This window comes from Oncorhynchus clarkii, chromosome 33 (assembly GCF_045791955.1).
Source record: "Oncorhynchus clarkii lewisi isolate Uvic-CL-2024 chromosome 33, UVic_Ocla_1.0, whole genome shotgun sequence".
Taxonomy (NCBI): domain Eukaryota; kingdom Metazoa; phylum Chordata; class Actinopteri; order Salmoniformes; family Salmonidae; genus Oncorhynchus; species Oncorhynchus clarkii.
The window spans coordinates 11149284-11167874 of NC_092179.1; the positions used below are offsets into that span (position 1 = coordinate 11149284).

At 46.6% G+C, this 18591-nt stretch overlaps 1 protein-coding gene across 2 annotated transcripts in view; it reads right to left on the reverse strand.

Moving 5' to 3' along the window:
- Positions 1–18591, reverse strand: part of LOC139392645 (diacylglycerol kinase iota-like) — a 91556-nt gene that overhangs the window by 12671 nt on the left and 60294 nt on the right. The window contains exons 2-13 of one of the 2 annotated variants that reach the window (XM_071140773.1): positions 14692–14800; positions 13165–13260; positions 10749–10820; positions 10566–10622; positions 10229–10294; positions 10069–10137; positions 9759–9875; positions 6650–6724; positions 5701–5796; positions 5507–5589; positions 5351–5411; positions 4746–4859 (exon numbers count right to left, since the gene is read on the reverse strand). In XM_071140773.1, the coding sequence (XP_070996874.1) occupies positions 4746–4859; positions 5351–5411; positions 5507–5589; positions 5701–5796; positions 6650–6724; positions 9759–9875; positions 10069–10137; positions 10229–10294; positions 10566–10622; positions 10749–10820; positions 13165–13260; positions 14692–14800 (1015 nt within the window). Of the gene's footprint in view, positions 1–4745; positions 4860–5350; positions 5412–5506; positions 5590–5700; positions 5797–6649; positions 6725–9758; positions 9876–10068; positions 10138–10228; positions 10295–10565; positions 10623–10748; positions 10824–13164; positions 13261–14691; positions 14801–18591 lie in introns of both variants that reach the window. The other variant, XM_071140771.1, reaches the window with a different exon arrangement.

The window sequence follows — 18591 nt, forward strand, 5'->3', positions numbered from 1 at the left end:
ACACAGAGAGAGAAAGGTTATAATCCCACACAAAGAGAGACAGGTTATAACCCTACACAGAGAGAGACAGGTTATAACCCTACACAGAGAGTGACAGGTTATAACCCTACACAGAGAGTGACAGGTTATAACCCTACACAGAGACAGGTTATAACCCTACACAGAGAGTGACAGGTTATAACCCTACACAGAGAAAGACAGGTTATAACCCTACACAGAGAGATACAAGTTATAACCCAACACAGAGAGAGAAAGGTTATAATCCCACACAAAGAGAGGCAGGTTATAACCCTACACATAGATAGACAGGTTATAACCCTACACAGATAGAGACAGGTTATAACCCTAAACAGAGAGAGTAATAATTCTACATAAAGAGACAGACAGCCCAGGCTCTGTCGTAACCGACCACGACCGGGATGTCCGTGGGGCGACGCATAATTGGCCTAGCGTCGTCCGGGTTAGGGAGGGATTGGTCGGTAGGGATCTCCTTGTCTCATCACGCACCAGCGACTCCTGTGGCGGGCCGGGCGCAGGGCGCGCTAGCCAAGGTTGCCAGGTGCACGGTGTAGCCTCCGACACATTGGTGCGGCTGGCTTCCGGGTTGGATGCGCGGTGTGTTAAGAAGCAGTACGGCTGGTTGGGTTGTGTATCGGAGGACGCATGACATTCAGCCTTCGTCTCTCCCGAGACCGTACGGGAGTTGTAGCAATGAGACAAGATAGTAGCTACTACAACAATTGGATACCACGAAAATGGGGAGAAAAAGGGGTAAAATTCAACAAAAAAAAAAAGATTAAAAAAAAAAGAGAGACAGGTTATACCCCTACAGAGAGAGAGAAAGAGAGAGAGAGAGAGAGAGAGAGAGAGAGAGAGAGAGAGAGAGAGAGAGAGAGAGAGAGAGAGAGAGAGAGAGAGAGAGAGAGAGAGAGACAGAGAGAGAGAGATACAGAGAGAGAGAGAGAGAGAGAGAGAGAGAGAGAGAGAGAGAGAGAGAGAGAGAGAGAGAGAGAGAGAGAGAGAGAGAGAGAGAGAGAGAGAGAGAGAGAGAGAGAGAGAGAGACATGTTACTTCAGGTAAACTGAGCTAATTTCACTTCCTTCAAACTGAAGACTGAGACAAAGGGAATGGGAATATGACAATAATAGCTTTTCAAGTTAGAACGAGAATGAGAGTGACTTATCCAGGACACCGAGGTCAGACTGGTAAACTGAGCTAATTTCACTTCCTTCACAAGTCAGACGGGAATGGAATACACACACACACACACACACACACTTATCCACACACAGACACCGCCTACACAGTCACACACACACACACACACACACACACACAAACACACACACACACACACACACACACACAGTGGCGTCAGTGTGCATGTGTGTGCATGTTATGTGTGTGTGGGCGTATGTAGTGCATATGTGTGTGTTAGTAGTATGCGTGAGTGTGCGTGAGTGTGTGGGTAGTGTGTCTGCATAGAGTCTGTGCAAGAGAGTTAGCTAAAAAAAAGGTCAATGCAGTTAGTCCTGTTGGCCATTTGATTAGCTATTTAGCAGTGTTGTAGCATTATGGTTTGGGGGTAGAAGCTGTTCAGGGTCCTGTTGGTTCCAGACTTGGTGCACTGGTACCGCTTGCCGTGCAGTAGCAGAGAGAACAGTCTATGGCTTGGATTGCTGGAGTCTTTGACAATTGTTTGGGCTTTCCTCTAACACCGCCTGGTATAGAGGTCCAGGCCCCAGTGAGCTCTGCCCCAGTTATGTACTGGGCCGTACTCACCACCCTCTGTACCGCCTAGCGGTCGGGTGCCTTGCAGTTGCCATACCAAGCAGTGATGTAGCCAATCAAGATGCTATCAATGGTGCAGCCGTATAACTTTTAGAGGACCTGAGGGCCCATACCAAATCTTTTAAGCCTCCTGAGAGGGAAGAGGCATTGTCGTGCCCTCTTCACAATGTTACGGGTGTGTGTGGACCATGTTAATTCCTCAGTGTCGTGGACACCGATGAACTTGAAGCTCTCGACCCGCTCCACTACAGCCCCATCGATTTGGACGGTGGTGTGCTCGCTCCTCCATTTCCTGTAGCCCACGATCAGCTCCTTTGTCATGCTGACATTGAGGAAGAGGTTGTTGTCCTGGCACCACACTCCCAGGTCTCTGACCTTCTCCCTATAGGCTGCCTCATCGTCTTCGGTGTTCAGTCCTAGCACCATCGCATCGTCAGCAAATTTGATGACGTTGTTGGAGTAATGCATGGCCACACAGTCGTGGGTGAACAGGGAGTACAAGGGGGGACTTAGCACACACCCCTTAGGGGCCCCCGTGTTGATGGTCAGCATGGCGGATGTGTTGTTGCCTACCCTCACCTCCTAAGGTTGGCCGGTCAAGACGTCTAGGATACAGTTGCAGAGGGAAGTGTTCAGTTCCAGGGTACTGAGCTTGGGGGGGACCATGGTGTTGAATGTTGAGCTGTAGTCTATGAACAGCATTCTTACATAGGTATTCCTTTTGTCCAGGTGGGTGAGGGCAGTGTGGAGTGCAATAGATGATCTGAGTACGCGTCCTGGTATTCCGTCTGGCCCCGTGGACTTGCGAATGTTAACTTGTTTAAAGGTCTTACTCATATCGGCTACGGAGAGCGATATCACACAGTCGTCCAGAACAGCTGGTTCTCTCATGCATGGTTTAGTGTTGCTTGCCTTGAAGTGAGCATAGAAGGCATTTCTCTTGTTTGGTAGCCTCGTGTCCCTAGGCAGCTCGTGGCTGGGTTTCCCTTTGTAATTCATGATAGTTGGCGAGCCCTGCCACATCTGTTGAGCGTCAAAGCCGACGTAGTAGGATTCGATCTTAGTCCTATATTGATGGTTTACCTGTTTGATGGCTCGTCGGAGGTCGTAGCGGGATTTCTTGTAAGTGTCCGAATTAGAGTCCCGCTCCTTGAAAGCGGCAGCTCCATACCTTAGATGTTCTCAATGCATCTTCTGAACAGAGGCAGACAAACAATCTCTTCCTCATACTGTCTCTCTCTCGGGCGTCTCTTTTCTCTTCTCTTCTCCTCTAAGCATCTGAATGTTATTTCCATTCAGATTTGATGTTGTTGTCTGTAATGAATTATAATCACTGCTAATAATCCTTGATATACACATCCCTCCTCTCCTCCCCAAGAGCCTGGAAGTGTTTCCCCTCTCTCTCTCTCTCTCTCTCTCTCTCTCTCTCTCTCTCTCTCTCTCTCTCTCTCTCTCTCTCTCTCCATCTTTCTCCCACTGTGGGGTTCAGAGAGAACTCGTTTATATTTAGGCAATGCTCATTAGAGCTACTGCTAATCAGCCTTAGTGCACACACACCCACACACACATACACACACGCACAAACATCTCTGCACTGACTCAGGCAATTTGTGTCAGAGAAAGTAGCACTCTCACCAACAGGATACACACATACACAAACACAAACACCCACTCACACAAACACACGCACAACACACACACACACAGAGAGAGAGAGAGAGAGAGAGAGAGAGACGTCTCTGCACTGACTCAGGCAATCAGAGTGCCAAAGGCTGTTTCGCATCACATACACGCACAAACTAAGCTTTTGTGCCAGAGAACGTGCTGGAGCACTCTCACCAACAAGACACACACGCACACACGCATGCACACCGACACACATAGTGGCGCTGCGGCAGGTGCAGGAGAACCGAGAGAACGGGCTGTATGCTGATCAAAACAGAACAGACAGACAGAGCAGCAGCAGTGAATGGACCGTCTGAAAGAGAGCAGGACAAACACCTGCAATAAACCACACGAGTCACTGCTGCAATAAAACATGAGTTATTTCAGTGAGACAGAGTCCACTGTGTTGAAAGGGAAGAGGGGGGATACCGAGTCAGTTGTCCAGCAGAATGCCTTCAACTGAAACGTGTCTTCCGCATTTAACCCAACCCCTCTGAATCAGAGAGGTGCCGGGGGGGCTGCCTTAATCGACATCCACGTCTTCGGCGCCCGGGGAACCGACTACTGTGCTATATATAATGTGTAAGAGGACTACGTCGGGTCAGAGTCAGACAGAGGGCAATGTGTACAGAACAAACATAATGACACCCACACATGCAAAGAGGACACAAGGGCACGTGCCCCCCTCTGCATTACAATGTTGAACTCTTTAACTTCATTCTTAAGCCCACGTTTTATCTGAAATATTTACCGACTGGACCAGGTAAAAGAGTACCCAACCCTCACTATTCTCCCTAGTAAGGGGTTGCTTCCAAGGTGCACCACGGAGCAAAGATATGCGAGACAGGACGCTAGATACACCAGAGTGTGCAGACAGTAACGTCATTGGAGGAGGAGGAGGAGGAGGAGGAGGAGAGAAAAGTGTAGAGTTACACACACAGTGTTTGATTAGATTTGAGCTGCCGGTGATGGGCAGGACTCCCAGGAGCTACAGTATGTTTGTCAATTCAAGCTATGTAGCCTGTTGATTTCTTCCTGATGAATAAATATAATGAAAATATTTGGTTTGGGGGAAAAAGTGTTTAAGGTGTTTGAAAAGTACAAAATTCTCCGACTTCCAGTGGGGAGCCAGCCCCTTCCAAACAACCCACCCCCCGCCCCGTCTATCCTCACGTACTTCGTGCCCCCTCTAAAATATTGGGTGGATGACACCCATGTGCGTGCACACACCGGTGCACACATGCCGCAAACAAACACACACGCACATCCACACACAAAGGGCAGCTTACCCCTCCCCAGTTGAGGGTCCTGGCGAGGTCATTTCCTGTCCCCAGAGGAAGTACAGCTACAGGCGGATGGGGGGTCATTCCTAACTCATCCAGAACAGACAGGATCCACCCCACCTAAGGCGAGAGAAGGCAAGAGAAGGAGAGAGAGAGAGAGGAGAGAGAGTGAGATGGGGAGAGGCTCATTCATTAATGCTGTGAATAATGTACAGGGTCCTGGGATACATTCATACATGTTAACCATGCCACCAGGGGGAGCTGTGTTCACACTCAGTAACACATATTGCACTGTCTATCATCTAGCACCCTCAAACTCAACTCTGGACTTCGAAGCCAGTTAGTTCCATTGCTTTTTTAAATTGTTCCCCTCTCATCAGGGACTGATTTAGACCTCGGAAACCAGGTGTGTCCAATTAATGATCAGGTAGGGTAAGAGTTGAATACCCCTGACAGTAGCACTGCAATCACACAGAGACGCAGACAGACAGGCAGGCAGGCGGGCGTGCGGACGGGCTGGCGGGCAGGCAGGCAGGCAGGCAGACTCAGACTAACATTGGTAATAACAGTTGTACTGCAGTAAAACAGTAATAACATGTTCATTCTCTCACCGTCCCGTCTCCTCCACAGGCCAGGATACGCAGGTTTGGCACTTTCCTGTACAACTCCAACCTGGGAGACAGGACGTACAGAGGTTAGGGTGTAGGAAATAGTGTATAAGGTGTAGTGTGGTATGTAGGGTGTAGCATGCAGGGTGAAGTACTCACGCCTCTCTGAGCCCTCCCTGGGAGAGATCAAACACCTGGCGAGGGTTCAGGATCCACATAAACATCTGTAACACCTTAGTACCCTGAGACACAGAGAGAGAAGGAGGTTAGGGTCAGGGGTCAGGGATGACGGTAGCTAGGGGTTTGTGGGCCAGCAGTTAGGGTTATAGGTCAGGAATCATAGGTTAACTTACCTGGTTGCCTCCACTCTTGGGGTTGACAAAGACTAGAACAGGTTTCATCAGAGGGGAGGGAAGGGGCTTCAGCATGAACGGACGCCACTTTGACTCCTAATGGGAGCAAAATATATTAGCAAGAGTCTACCCCTTGTCAGCAAATAGAACGCGTTTGTACACACACCCCACAGAGGGACAGAGAACAGTACTCACCCCACAGAGGGACAGAGAACAGTACTCACCCCACAGGGGGACAGAGAACAGTACTCACCCCACACAGGGACAGAGAACAGTACTCACCCCACAGAGGGACAGAGAACAGTACTTACCCCACACAGGGACAGAGAACAGTACTCACCCCACAGAGGGACAGAGAACAGTACTCACCCCACAGAGGGACAGAGAACAGTACTCACCCCACACAGGGACAGAGAACAGTACTCACCCCACAGAGGGACAGAGAGCAGTACTCACCCCACACAGGGACAGAGAACAGTACTCACCCCACAGAGGGACAGAGAACAGTACTCCCCCCACAGAGGGACAGAGAACAGTACTCACCCCACAGAGGGACAGAGAACAGTACTCACCCCACAGAGGGACAGAGAACAGTACTCACCCCACACAGGGACAGAGAACAGTACTCACCCCACAGAGGGACAGAGAACAGTACTCACCCCACACAGGGACAGAGAACAGTACTCACCCCACAGAGGGACAGAGAACAGTACTCACCCCACACAGGGACAGAGAACAGTACTCACCCCACAGAGGGACAGAGAACAGTACTCACCCCACACAGGGACAGAGAACAGTACTCACCCCACACAGGGACAGAGAACAGTACTCACCCCACAGAGGGACAGAGAACAGTACTCACCCCACACAGGGACAGAGAACAGTACTCACCCCACAGAGGGACAGAGAACAGTACTCACCCCACAGAGGGACAGACAACAGTACTCACGTCAGTTCCTTTCTTGCTGGTCCTTCTTTTAAACGATGTGCGTTTTTTCCTCCTTGTAGAGTTTTTGAACGAGCTCTGTGAGAGGGGGAGAGAGAGAAACACATTAAGGCATGTTCCACAGAATAACCCTGCAGCACACACAACACACACACACACACACACACACACACACACACACACAACACACACACACAACACACACACACAACACACACACACAACACACACAGCGCTGTCTAGATGTTGATGTATACTGAGGTCAGGTGAAGTTGACAGTAATAAGAGACAGCAGACGCTAAAAGGAGTCTGTAAAGGAGTGTTTAAAGGAGTACGTAAAGGAGTGTGTTAAGGACTATGTAAAGGAGTGTGCTAAGGAGTCTGTTAAGGAGTGTGTAAAGGAGTGTGTAAAGGAGTGTGTAAAGGAGTGTGTAAAGGGGTGTGAAAAGAAGTGCTTAAATTAGTCTGTAAAGGACTCTGTCAAGCAGTCTGTAAAAGTAGTGTGTAAAGGACTCTGTAAAGGAGTGTGTAAAGGAGTATGTGTAAAGGTGTAAAGGACTCTGTAAAGGAGTGCGTAAAGGAGTGCGTAAAGGAGTGTGTAAAGGACTGTGAAAAGGAGTATGTAAAGTACTGTGTAAAGGAGTCCGTAAATGAGTCTGTAAAGGAGTGTGTAAAGGAGTGCGTAAAGGAGTGTGTAAAGGACTGTGAAAATGAGTATGTAAAGTACTGTGTAAAGGAGTCCGTAAATGAGTCTGTAAATGAGTGTGTAAAGGAGTGTGTAAAGAAGTGCGTAAAGGAGTCTGTAAAATAGTGTGTAAAGTACTCTGTAAAGGAGTCTGTAAAGGAGTGGGTAAAGGGGTGTGTAAAGGAGGCTGTAAAGGAATCTGTAAAGGAATGTGTAAAGGAGTGTGTAAATGTGTATATAAAGGAGTGTGCAAAGGAGTATGTAAAGGAGTCTGTAAAGGAGTCTGTAAAGGACTGTGTAAAGGAGTCTTTAAATTAGTCTGCAAAGGACTGTGTAAAGGAGTGTGTAAAGAAGTGCATAAAGGAATCTGTAAAGGACTCTGTAAAATAGTGCGTAAAGTACTCTGTAAAGGAGTATGTAAAGGAGTGTGTAAAGGAGCATGTAAATGAGAGTGTAGAGGAGTGTGTAAAGTAGTCTGTAAAGGAGTATGTAAAGGAGTGTGTAAAGGAGTATGTAAAGGAGTGTGTAAAGGAGTGTGTAAAGGAGTGTGTAAATGAGTCTGTAAAGGAGTATGTAAAGGAGTGTGTAAAGGAGCATGTAAAGGAGAGTGTAGAGGAGTGTGTAAAGGAGTGTGTAAAGGACTGTGAAAAGGAGTATGTAAAGGAGTGGGTAAAGGAGTCTTTAAATGAGTCTGTAAAGGACTGTGTAGAGAAGTGCGTAAAGGAATCTGTAAAGGACTCTGTAAAATAGTGTGTGAAGTACTCTGTAAAGGAGTATGTAAAGGAAAATGTAAAGGAGTGTGTAGAGGGGTGTGTAAAGGAGACTGTAAAGAAATCTGTAAAGGAGTGTGTAAAGGAGTGTGTAAAGGTGTATATAAAGGAGTCTGCAAGGAGTGTGTAAAGGAGCATGTAAAGGAGTGTGTAAATGAGTGTGTAAAGGAGTGTGCAAATGACTCTATAAAGGAGTGCATTAAGGACTATGTAAAGGAGTGTGTAAAGGAGTATGTAAAGGAGTGTGTAAAGGAGTGTGCAAAGGAGTGTGTAAAGGAATCTGTAAATGAGTGTGTAAAGGAGTGTGTAAAGGATTGTGCAAAGGAGTGTGTAAAGGAGTGTGTAAAGGGGTGTGTAAAGGAGTCTGTAAAGAAGTCTGTAAGGGATTGTGTAAAGGATTCTGTAAAGGAGTGCGTAAAGGAGTGTGTAAAGGAGTGTGTACAAGAGTATGTAAAAGACTGTGGGTAAAGGAGTCTGTAAATGAGTCTGTAAAGGAGTGTATAAAGGATTGTGTAAAGGAGTGCGTAAAGGAGTGCGTAAAGGAGTGTGTAAAGAAGTGTGTAAAGGAGTCTGTAAATGAGTATGTAAAGGACTGCGTGTGTATATTAAGGAGTATGTAAAGGAGTGTGTAAAGGAGGGTGTAAAGGAGTATATGAGTATGTAAAGGAGTGTGCAAAGGAGTATGTAAAGGAGTATGTAAAAGAGTGTGTAAAGGAGGGTGTAAAGGAGTATATGAGTATGTAAAGGAGTGTGCAAATGAGTGTGTTAAGGAGTATGTAAAAGTGTCTGTAAAGGAGTATGTAAAGGAGTATGTAAAGGAGTGTGTTAAGGAGTATGTAAAGGAGTATGTAAAGTAGTGTGTGAAGGAGTGTGTAAATGAGTGTGTAAAAGTGTCTGTTAAGGAGTATGTAAAGGAGTATGTAAAGGAGTATGTGAAAGGGTGTGTAAAGGAGTGTGTTAGGGAGTATGTAAAAGTGTCTGTAAAGGAGTATGTAAAAGTGTCTGTAAAGGAGTATGTAAAGGAGTATGTAAAGGAGTGTGTTAAGGAGTATGTAAAGGAGTATGTAAAGTAGTGTGTGAAGGAGTGTGTAAATGAGTGTGTAAAAGTGTATGTTAAGGAGTATGTAAAGGAGTATGTGAAGGGGTGTGTAAAGGAGTGTGTTAGGGAGTATGTAAAGGAGTGTGTAAAAGTGTGTGTTAAGGAGTATGTAGAGGAGTATGTAAAGGAGTGTGTAAATGAGTGTGTAAAGGAGTATATAAAGGAGTGTGTAAAGGAGTGTGTAAAGGAGTATGTAAAGGAGTGTGTAAAAGAGTGTGTAAAGGAGTGTGTGCCCAAGCAATGTCACCTCCAATCCTGGCTGTTTGGCTGTGATGTGATGTGAAGGCTGATTGTTGAACTGTGTGTGTGCTCTAAGGTTGAGCTGTGGTTGAGCTGTTGTTGGGCTGTGGTTGAGCTGTTGTTGGGCTGTGGTTGAGCTGTTGTTGGGCTGTGGTTGAGCTGTTGTTGGGCTGTGGTTGTACAGTTGTTGGGCTGTGGTTGTACTGTTGTTGGGCTGTGGTTGTACTGTTGTTGGGCTGTGGTTGTACTGTTGTTGGGCTGTGGTTGTACTGTGTCTATGTGTGAATTTGTGTCAGGGTTCGTGTGTTGTGTTCTCACCTGTGGCTTCCTAACTTTGATGATCCAGGAGGGGGGGACGATGACCCCGGCGTGAGCGCCAAGAGAACAGGGCTCCTCAATCTGATGTAGCTGGAAACACGTCACCTTGTTATGGAACTGAGGGGGGCAGGAGAGGAGGGGGAGGAGAGGAGATAGAGAGGAGAGGGGGTTAGGTGTCTATAGGTACCACTACTAACTCATACAGACACTCTAATAGAGAATAACACACACACACACAGCCCAAATACACACACACACACACACACAAATGCTCACAAACACTCAGAGAAACACACAAGACACTACTCACAGCTTGTTTGCACCAGGAGCAGCTGATGGCCACAATCTCTTTACTGTGGAAGAACTTCTGCTGGAAGCTCTACCGGATACACAGGATGTATCATGTTATTCATTAAGATATACACAATAGACAGGATGCATATTGTCAAGGTGTACAGTAGGTGTCTTACCTTCCCACACTGTCTGCATTTCCCCTCTTGGCGGCGCCGGTGCACCCAGTGATGCCTCAACATATTCTGCCGAAGACAGGGAGGAGGGAGAGGGAAAGAAAGAGAGCAGTCAGAGACGGACATATACAGTAGTTCTCACACACACACACTCACGCACGCACGCACACACACACACACACACACACACACACACACACACACACACACACACACACACACACACACACACACACACACACACACACACACACAAACACAAACACAAACACACGCGCACGCACGCACGCATACGCACACACACATATCAGAGACACGCCATCATCAGATACCGACTCACATCTCTGAGGCAACGAGAGCCTCCTTCTCTAAATGTTGGTTTACAGCGGAAGTTAATCTGCGAGAGAAGGAGAGGGTGGGGACAATGAGAGATGCTAAGGACGTGGCGTCAGGTGTGCTTTGTCCGATCGACTTGTTGAAAGGGAAAAAATGCAATGTGTGTGTGTGTGTGTGTGTGTGTTACCTTGTCGAGCTGCTCGATGCAGGCTTTGTGGACTACGATCTTACACGCTGCACACTTCCTCCTGGGGGCAGACTTCTTAAAGGAGAGGAGATACACACCGGAGAAAGCAATGAGACTCGCGGTGACACACACACACACACACACACACACACACACACACACACACACACACACACACACACACACACACACACACACACACACACACACAGAGAGAGAGAGAGACAGTGATAAATCTGATCAAGTCACAATAAAACAGTTGTCTATGCTTGAGGAAAACATCAAACACGTATTAAACCCATAATGTGTTAGAGAGGAACGAGACATGGAGAGATTTCTTTACTGTTTCTTTCACTTTTGTTTATTATCTATTGAATTGATTTAAATATAATTTTAAATGGAGAGAGATCGAGAGAGTGGAAGAAATTTAGAGAGAGAGACGGATGGCGAACAAGAGATAGATTACATTTTGTCCTGCTCTCACCAGCCTCTCTTTATCCTATTCAGACTAATGGCAGTGTTTGTGGCCTCTCCACTAAGAGATATTAAAGGCCCAAACGCAGCCGCTTTTATATACCTGACGCATGAAAAAAGTCACGACCGGGCTGATTGAAACATGAAAAACCGGCACAATTTTATAAATGCCAACAGACAATTTGTTCCTTCGACGCGGTGGGTATCTTTTTGTGTCGGTAAAATATAAATATTGACACATTACTCCATCATATCGTGAAGATATGTTGTGTGGTCCTCCCACTACGACTCGTGGAAACCATGCAGTTTATTAGGCTACCGATGAAATCAATTAGGATGAACTTCACAGGGGTGGTGAATATGCAAGGTTGACGTTGCTTTCCAGTAAATATTAAGGGTCTTATTCTGGTGAAATGATCGATGCTTGGCTACCATTTGACACATGGGTACATGGGAATTTAACGTCATTCCAAGTCAGTCTGATGGAAACACATCTTTGGTGGGAAAAGACGCAAATTGTTTAATGTCGATTTTAGAATAATTGCATAAAAATCCGTCGCAAATTGGATGGAAACCTAGCTACTGTAATATATTTCCATTGAAATGGGCAAAAAAAAAAGAGTTTTTTTTTGCTGAAAGCTATTTCTTAAGCAAGACTTTTGCTGGGAGTGGACTGGGTCGGGAGGGGGAAACTGAAAATGAGTTGTTCATTGGCAGAGAGGTTTGGAACTCTCTTTGTTGTTTGTCTGCTAACCAATTACTGCATGGTGACGTCACCATGGAAAGGCAAAACTCCCGCCCAAGCTAACCTGCTGATTAGAATGCCCTGTGTAGGTTGTATTTTCAACAAGAAACTATCAGGAAATAACACAGATTTTTTTTTTTTTTAAATCACACTTTTACACGATTTGTTTCATCAGCTGAAAAACAGAATGTTGACTACACTAGGCCTTTAAAGGTAATGCTAAAGGTACTATTGCAGGTAATGTCAGGTAATGTCAAAGCCAATGCACTATTGTAACTCCGATCTACTGATGCTCGCTGTGGCCCTCTAACACAATGTTAATACATACCACTAATAAAACATTGAAATATCGACCTCAGCATAACACTGTTATCACCAGGGCTCTCCTCACCCGCTCTGCCTCTCTCTGCTCTAACCACTCTCCTTCTCTTCTCCTTCCCCTCTAGTCTCTTCTCTCTCCCTCATCACCCTCGATCACTCCTTCTCTACTCTGTCACCCCCCGTCATCGCCTCCTCCTCACCTCTCTCGCTCCCTCTACTTCTCCTTCTTTGCCTCACTCATCTCTCCACTTTCTGTCCTTTCTGTCACTCTACCCCCCTCCACTCCTTCTCCTTCTCCCTCTCTCTCTCTCTCTCTCTCTCTCTCTCCTCTCTCTCTCTCTCTCTCTCTCTCTCTCTCTCTCTCTCTCTCTCTCTCTCTTTCTGTCTCTATTTTCCACTCTCTCTCTCTCTTCCCCTCCACTCCTTCTCCTTCTCCTTCTCTCTCTCTCTCTCTCTCTCTCTCTCTCCCTCTCTCTCTCTCTCTCTCTCTCTCTCTCTCTCTCTCTCTCTCTCTCTCTCTCTCTCTCTCTCTGTCTCTATTTTCCACTCTCTCTCTCTCTCCCCCTCCACTCCTTCTCCTTCTCCCTCTCTCTCTCTTTCTGTCTCTATTTCCCACTCTCTCTCTCTCTCCCCCTCCACTCCTTCTCCCTCTCTCTCTCTCTCTCTCTCTCTCTCTCTCTCTCTCTCTCTCTCTCTCTCTCTCTCTCTCTCTCTCTCTCTCTCTCTCTCTCTCTCTCTATCTCTCTCTCTCTTTCTGTCTCTATTTTCCACTCTCTCTCTGTTTCCCTCTCTGTCTGCATCCCTCTCGCTGTCTCAGTCTCCCCCCCTCTAGCCCCCCCCCCCCCCCCCTCTCTCTCTCTCTCTTCATGTACTCACTGCAGTCTTCAGTACACAGGTGTCTTCTCCCAGGTAGCACAGCTCTCCAGAACAACTGGTCTCCAGCCACAGGTGTTCCCCGTTCACAGCAGTCTCCTACACACACGCGTGCGCACACACACACACGCACAGCAACACAAAATTCAGCTCACGCGCGCACATGCAGACAAAATACTCACAAAGGAACATGTTAGACCTTCTCCCACATACCCGGCAGACAAACAGTGGTGTATGAGTGTTAATGTGTCTAATTGTCCGTTGGATTCCAGTGTGTTGGCGAGGGACTATTTGAGATATCTTCCCCTACAGGAAGTGTGGCTCAAACATAAAACACACACACAGAAGCAGCACAACCACAATCCCATTATTCGCTCTGTGCTGCGTGATGTTGATACGTTAGCTCATTAAAGTTCAATGGACGTGTGTGTGTGTGTGTGTGTGTGTGTGTGTGTGTGTGTGTGTGTGTGTGTGTGTGTGTGTGTGTGTGTGTGTGTGTATCATGCAGAGAGGGAAATGCCAGTGATGACGTTTAGGAAATCTCCTGCATGGAGGGACCTATTTCTCCCCAGGTACAGCCGGGCTGGGTCCCTGGGTGGGTGTGTACGCCCTCACAGAAAGAGCACACGAATTTCAGGTGAAGACGTGTTCCACATGCGATCTTCTGTGGTAAAATGTGACAATGTGTAGGAGCAACACGTGACAACATTTTAGCACACGTGAGAACCCAGACACGGGGATGCCAAAAATGAAACCTGCAATTGTGAGGTGAAAACACGCTTGTTCCACGTGGAACGGTGGTGTCAACATCTACTTTTTATACATGCGAGCATATGGTTTCCCACGTCAGCAACTGAAACTCGCACGTGCCTCTGTTGTTTCCACGGGAACATTTCGGCTCAACATGTGAAGCTGCAAATGTCACGTGTTTATTTGGGATGAAGTGGTTTGGGGTTTTAAAGTAAGTGGTACGTCTAGTGTTGGTGAGGCATGTTACTCTGCTTTAATGTTACTCGCTATGATACATATCGTGTTTTTTTCTTCAGTGTAGATTTAACAAAGCTGAGGTTCACGTTGAAGTTCAGAGTGTAGGAATACGGGGGGAACACAAGTCACTGACACAGATGTGGCGGCGTAGCAGATTGATCAGCATGCTGCGAACCAAGAGGTCGTGAGTTCAAATCTCCCGGGAGGACGTGGTTGAATCAAAAGTCCTGTGTAAGTGAACAATGTCTTCGAGTGTGTCGAATATGTACGTTGGAAATATTGTACGTTAAACACACTATTTGTGTGCGTATCCTAAGAATTCATTTTTGTTTGCAGGGCATCACCTGTGAAAAATGGAATCCACATGTGAAAGGTTATGTGATCACGTGAAAATCCACATGTGAAATAGCATCACAGTTGAAGTGTTCCATAAACACATTGATTCACCTGATTTTCCACGTGTGGAATCATGTGTTTTTTCCGTAAGGGTGTGTGTGCGTGCGCGCGCACGTTTGTGTGCGTTTGTTTGTGCGTGTGACTCACTGTCCAGTCGACGGACGTGCGCATCTCCTTGGAAGGTCCGTTGGTGATGGGGGGCATGGGTTTGTGGACCGGGGCCAAGTGCTGGAGACCCGACCGCGAGATGGCTTTCCTGAAAAACACCCACATCATTAGAGCATCAGTCTGATTATATCAAACCTCTTGACCCTTAATCAGTGAAATGAAGGGATTCGTTGAAGAGTACCATATTTAATCAGTGATATGAAAGGACTCAGGTAATTGAGGAAAATATCACCATGTTTCTTTTTAGAGAGGATTACAGCGTGCTTCTTTAGTACACTGACCCAGTAGCCCCAATACTCTGGGGAGATACGGAGAGAAAGAAAGAGAAGGGGACGGAGGGAGAGAGAGAGAGAGAGAGAGAGAGAACGTCTGTCCTCTCAGCCAGGGGTAGGATGAGTCAGCAGTGTTGAGAGGTGCTCCTGGCGCCCTCTCTTTCCATATAACCTCCCCACAACCTCCACACAACCTCCTCAAAGCCTCCCCAAAACCTCCCCACAACCTCCCTATAACCCTGGGAGTTAAACCTCTGCTATCTGCTCACAGCAACATTTGTATGAATAATGCATAACAGCACTATAATATTGAGTATGTTTAGTATAATGTAATACAATATATAGGTATATATAACATTCAGATCCATCCTACAGAGTAGCCGTCTATATTCCCATCTCCAGCCAGCCTTCTGTGACTGTAACAATGGATTTAATAACAGGAACTACCCTGCTCCACCTCACCCCTCTCTCATCTGTCCTATGCAGTGAGCCCTGTGCGTGTGTGTGTGTGTGTGTGTGTGTGTGTGTGTGTGTGTGTTGCTTTATCACTGGTATCTGATAAGAACAGGGGTTAAGTGTGTGTGTGTGTGTGTGTGTTTTGCTTTATCACTGGTATCTGATAAGAACAGGGGTTGTGTGTGTGTGTGTGTGTGTGTGTGTGTGTGTGTGTGTGTGTGTGTGCGTGCGTGCGTGTGCATGTGTGTGTGTGCGTGTGTGTGTGTGTGTGTGTTGCTTTATCACTGGTATCTGATAAGAACAGGGGTTGTGTGTGTGTGTGTGTGTGTGTGTGTGTGTGTGTGTGTGTGTGTGTGTGTGTGTGTGTGTGTGTGTGTGTGTGTGTGTGTGCGTGCGTGCGTGTGTGCGTGCGTGGGTGTGGTTTGCAAAACAAGGAAAATTGGGGACATTTGGCCGGTCCCTAAAAGGAAAAAGTTTTTTTTACGCTTAGGGTTTAGGGTTACAATTAGAGTTAGTGGTAGAATTTGAGTTAGAGATTTAGGGTTAGGATTAGGTTTAGTTTTAGTTTTAGGGTTTTGGGGTTAAGGTTAGAGTTAGAGTTAAGGTTTGGGTTAGGGTTTAGGGAAAATAGGATTTTGAATAGGAATCAAATGTTTGTTCCCCACAAGGATAGTGTGTGTGTGTATGCGTGTGTGACAGAGGGGGAGTGTGTGTGTGTGTATGCGTGTGTGACAGAGGGTGAGTGTGTGTGTGTGTATGCGTGTGTGACAGAGGGTGAGTGTGTGTGTGTGTGCATGCGTGTGTGTGACAGAGGGTGAGTGTGCGTGTGTGCATGTGTGTGTGACAGAGGGTGAGTGTGCGTGTGTGCATGTGTGTGTGACAGAGGGTGAGTGTGTGTGTGAATCGGTACGGTGGAAAGGATGCCTAATACCTGACACCTTGTTGAAAGTTTCAGACCTCATCTAGAATGATCCACCGTGACAAAGACAGTCTGCCTACAGGGCTGTGTAACACGATCCCCAGCACACACACACACGCACACCTTTAGCCCAGAGAGATAAAAATAGATGTACGTGGGTGACAACATGCGGCTGAATGCATGCCGCTGAGGCCAACACACACACACACACACACACACACACACACACACACACACACACACACACACACACACACACACACACACACACACACACACTTAGCCTCTGTTCTTATCAGATACCAGTGATAAAGCAACACACACACACACACAAACTGCCAGCACACGCTCATCAGTGTGTTTAGTGTTGAGTGACGTAGATTATACAAACCTGATTACAACCGGGACCTGATCTGACAGGGTAGCCAGCCTGAGTAGACTGACGGAGTGAGATTTGGATGTGTGTGTGAGGGAGTGTGAGATAGAGAGTGTGTATGATAGCGAGAGTGATAGAGAGGGAGAGATATGGATGTGTGTGTGAGAAAGAGAGTGTGTATGATAGTGAGAGTGATAGAGAGGGAGAGATATGGATGTGTGTGTGAGGGAGTGTGAGAAAGAGAGTGTGTATGATAGCGAGAGTGATAGAGAGAGAGCGATATGGATGTGTGTGTGAGGGAGTGTGAGAAAGAGAGTGTGTATGATGGGGAGAGTGATAGAGAGAGAGATATAGAGATGTGTGTGAGGGAGTGTGAGAAAGAGAGTGTGTATGATAGGGAGAGTGATAGAGAGAGAGATATGGATGTGTGTGTGAGGGAGTTTGAGAAAGAGAGTGTGTATGATAGGGAGAGTGATAGAGAGAGAGATATGGATGTGTGTGTGAGGGAGTTTGAGAAAGAGAGTGTGTATGATAGGGAGAGTGATAGAGAGAGAGATATGGATGTGTGTGTGAGGGAGTTTGAGAAAGAGAGTGTGTATGATAGGGAGAGTGATAGAGAGAGAGATATGGATGTGTGTGTGAGGGAGTGTGAGAAAGAGAGTGTGTATGATAGGGAGAGTGATAGAGAGAGAGATATGGATGTGTGTGTGAGGGAGTGTGAGAAAGAGAGTGTGTATGATAGGGAGAGTGATAGAGAGAGAGATATGGATGTGTGTGTGAGGGAGTGTGAGAAAGAGAGTGTGTATGATAGGGAGAGTGATAGAGAGAGATATGGATGTGTGTGTGAGGGAGTGTGAGAAAGAGAGTGTGTATGATAGGGAGAGTGATAGAGAGAGAGATATGGATGTGTGTGTGAGGGAGTGTGAGAAAGAGAGTGTGTATGATAGGGAGAGTGATAGAGAGAGATATGGATGTGTGTGTGAGGGAGTGTGAGAAAGAGAGTGTGTATGATAGGGAGAGTGATAGAGAGAGAGATATAGAGATGTGTGTGAGGGAGTGTGAGAAAGAGAGTGTGTATGATAGGGAGAGTGATAGAGAGAGAGATATGGATGTGTGTGTGAGGGAGTGTGAGAAAGAGAGTGTGTATGATAGGGAGAGTGATAGAGAGAGAGATATAGAGATGTGTGTGAGGGAGTGTGAGAAAGAGAGTGTGTATGATAGGGAAAGTGATAGAGAGAGAGATATGGATGTGTGTGTGAGGGAGTGTGAGAAAGAGAGTGTGTATGATAGGGAGAGTGATAGAGAGAGAGATATGGATGTGTGTGTGAGGGAGTGTGAGAAAGAGAGTGTGTATGATAGGGAGAGTGATAGAGAGAGAGATATGGATGTGTGTGTGAGGGAGTGTGAGAAAGAGAGTGTGTATGATAGGGAGAGTGATAGAGAGAGATATATGGATGTGTGTGTGAGGGAGTGTGAGAAAGAGAGTGTGTATGATAGGGAGAGTGATAGAGAGAGAGATATGGATGTGTGTGTGAGGGAGTGTGAGAAAGAGAGTGTGTATGATAGGGAGAGTGATAGAGAGAGAGATATGGATGTGTGTGTGAGGGAGTGTGAGAAAGAGAGTGTGTATGATAGGGAGAGTGATAGAGAGAGAGATATGGATGTGTGTGTGAGGGAGTGTGAGAAAGAGAGTGTGTATGATAGGGAGAGTGATAGAGAGAGATATATGGATGTGTGTGTGAGGGAGTGTGAGAAAGAGAGTGTGTATGATAGGGAGAGTGATAGAGAGAGAGATATGGATGTGTGTGTGAGGGAGTGTGAGAAAGAGAGTGTGTATGATAGGGAGAGTGATAGAG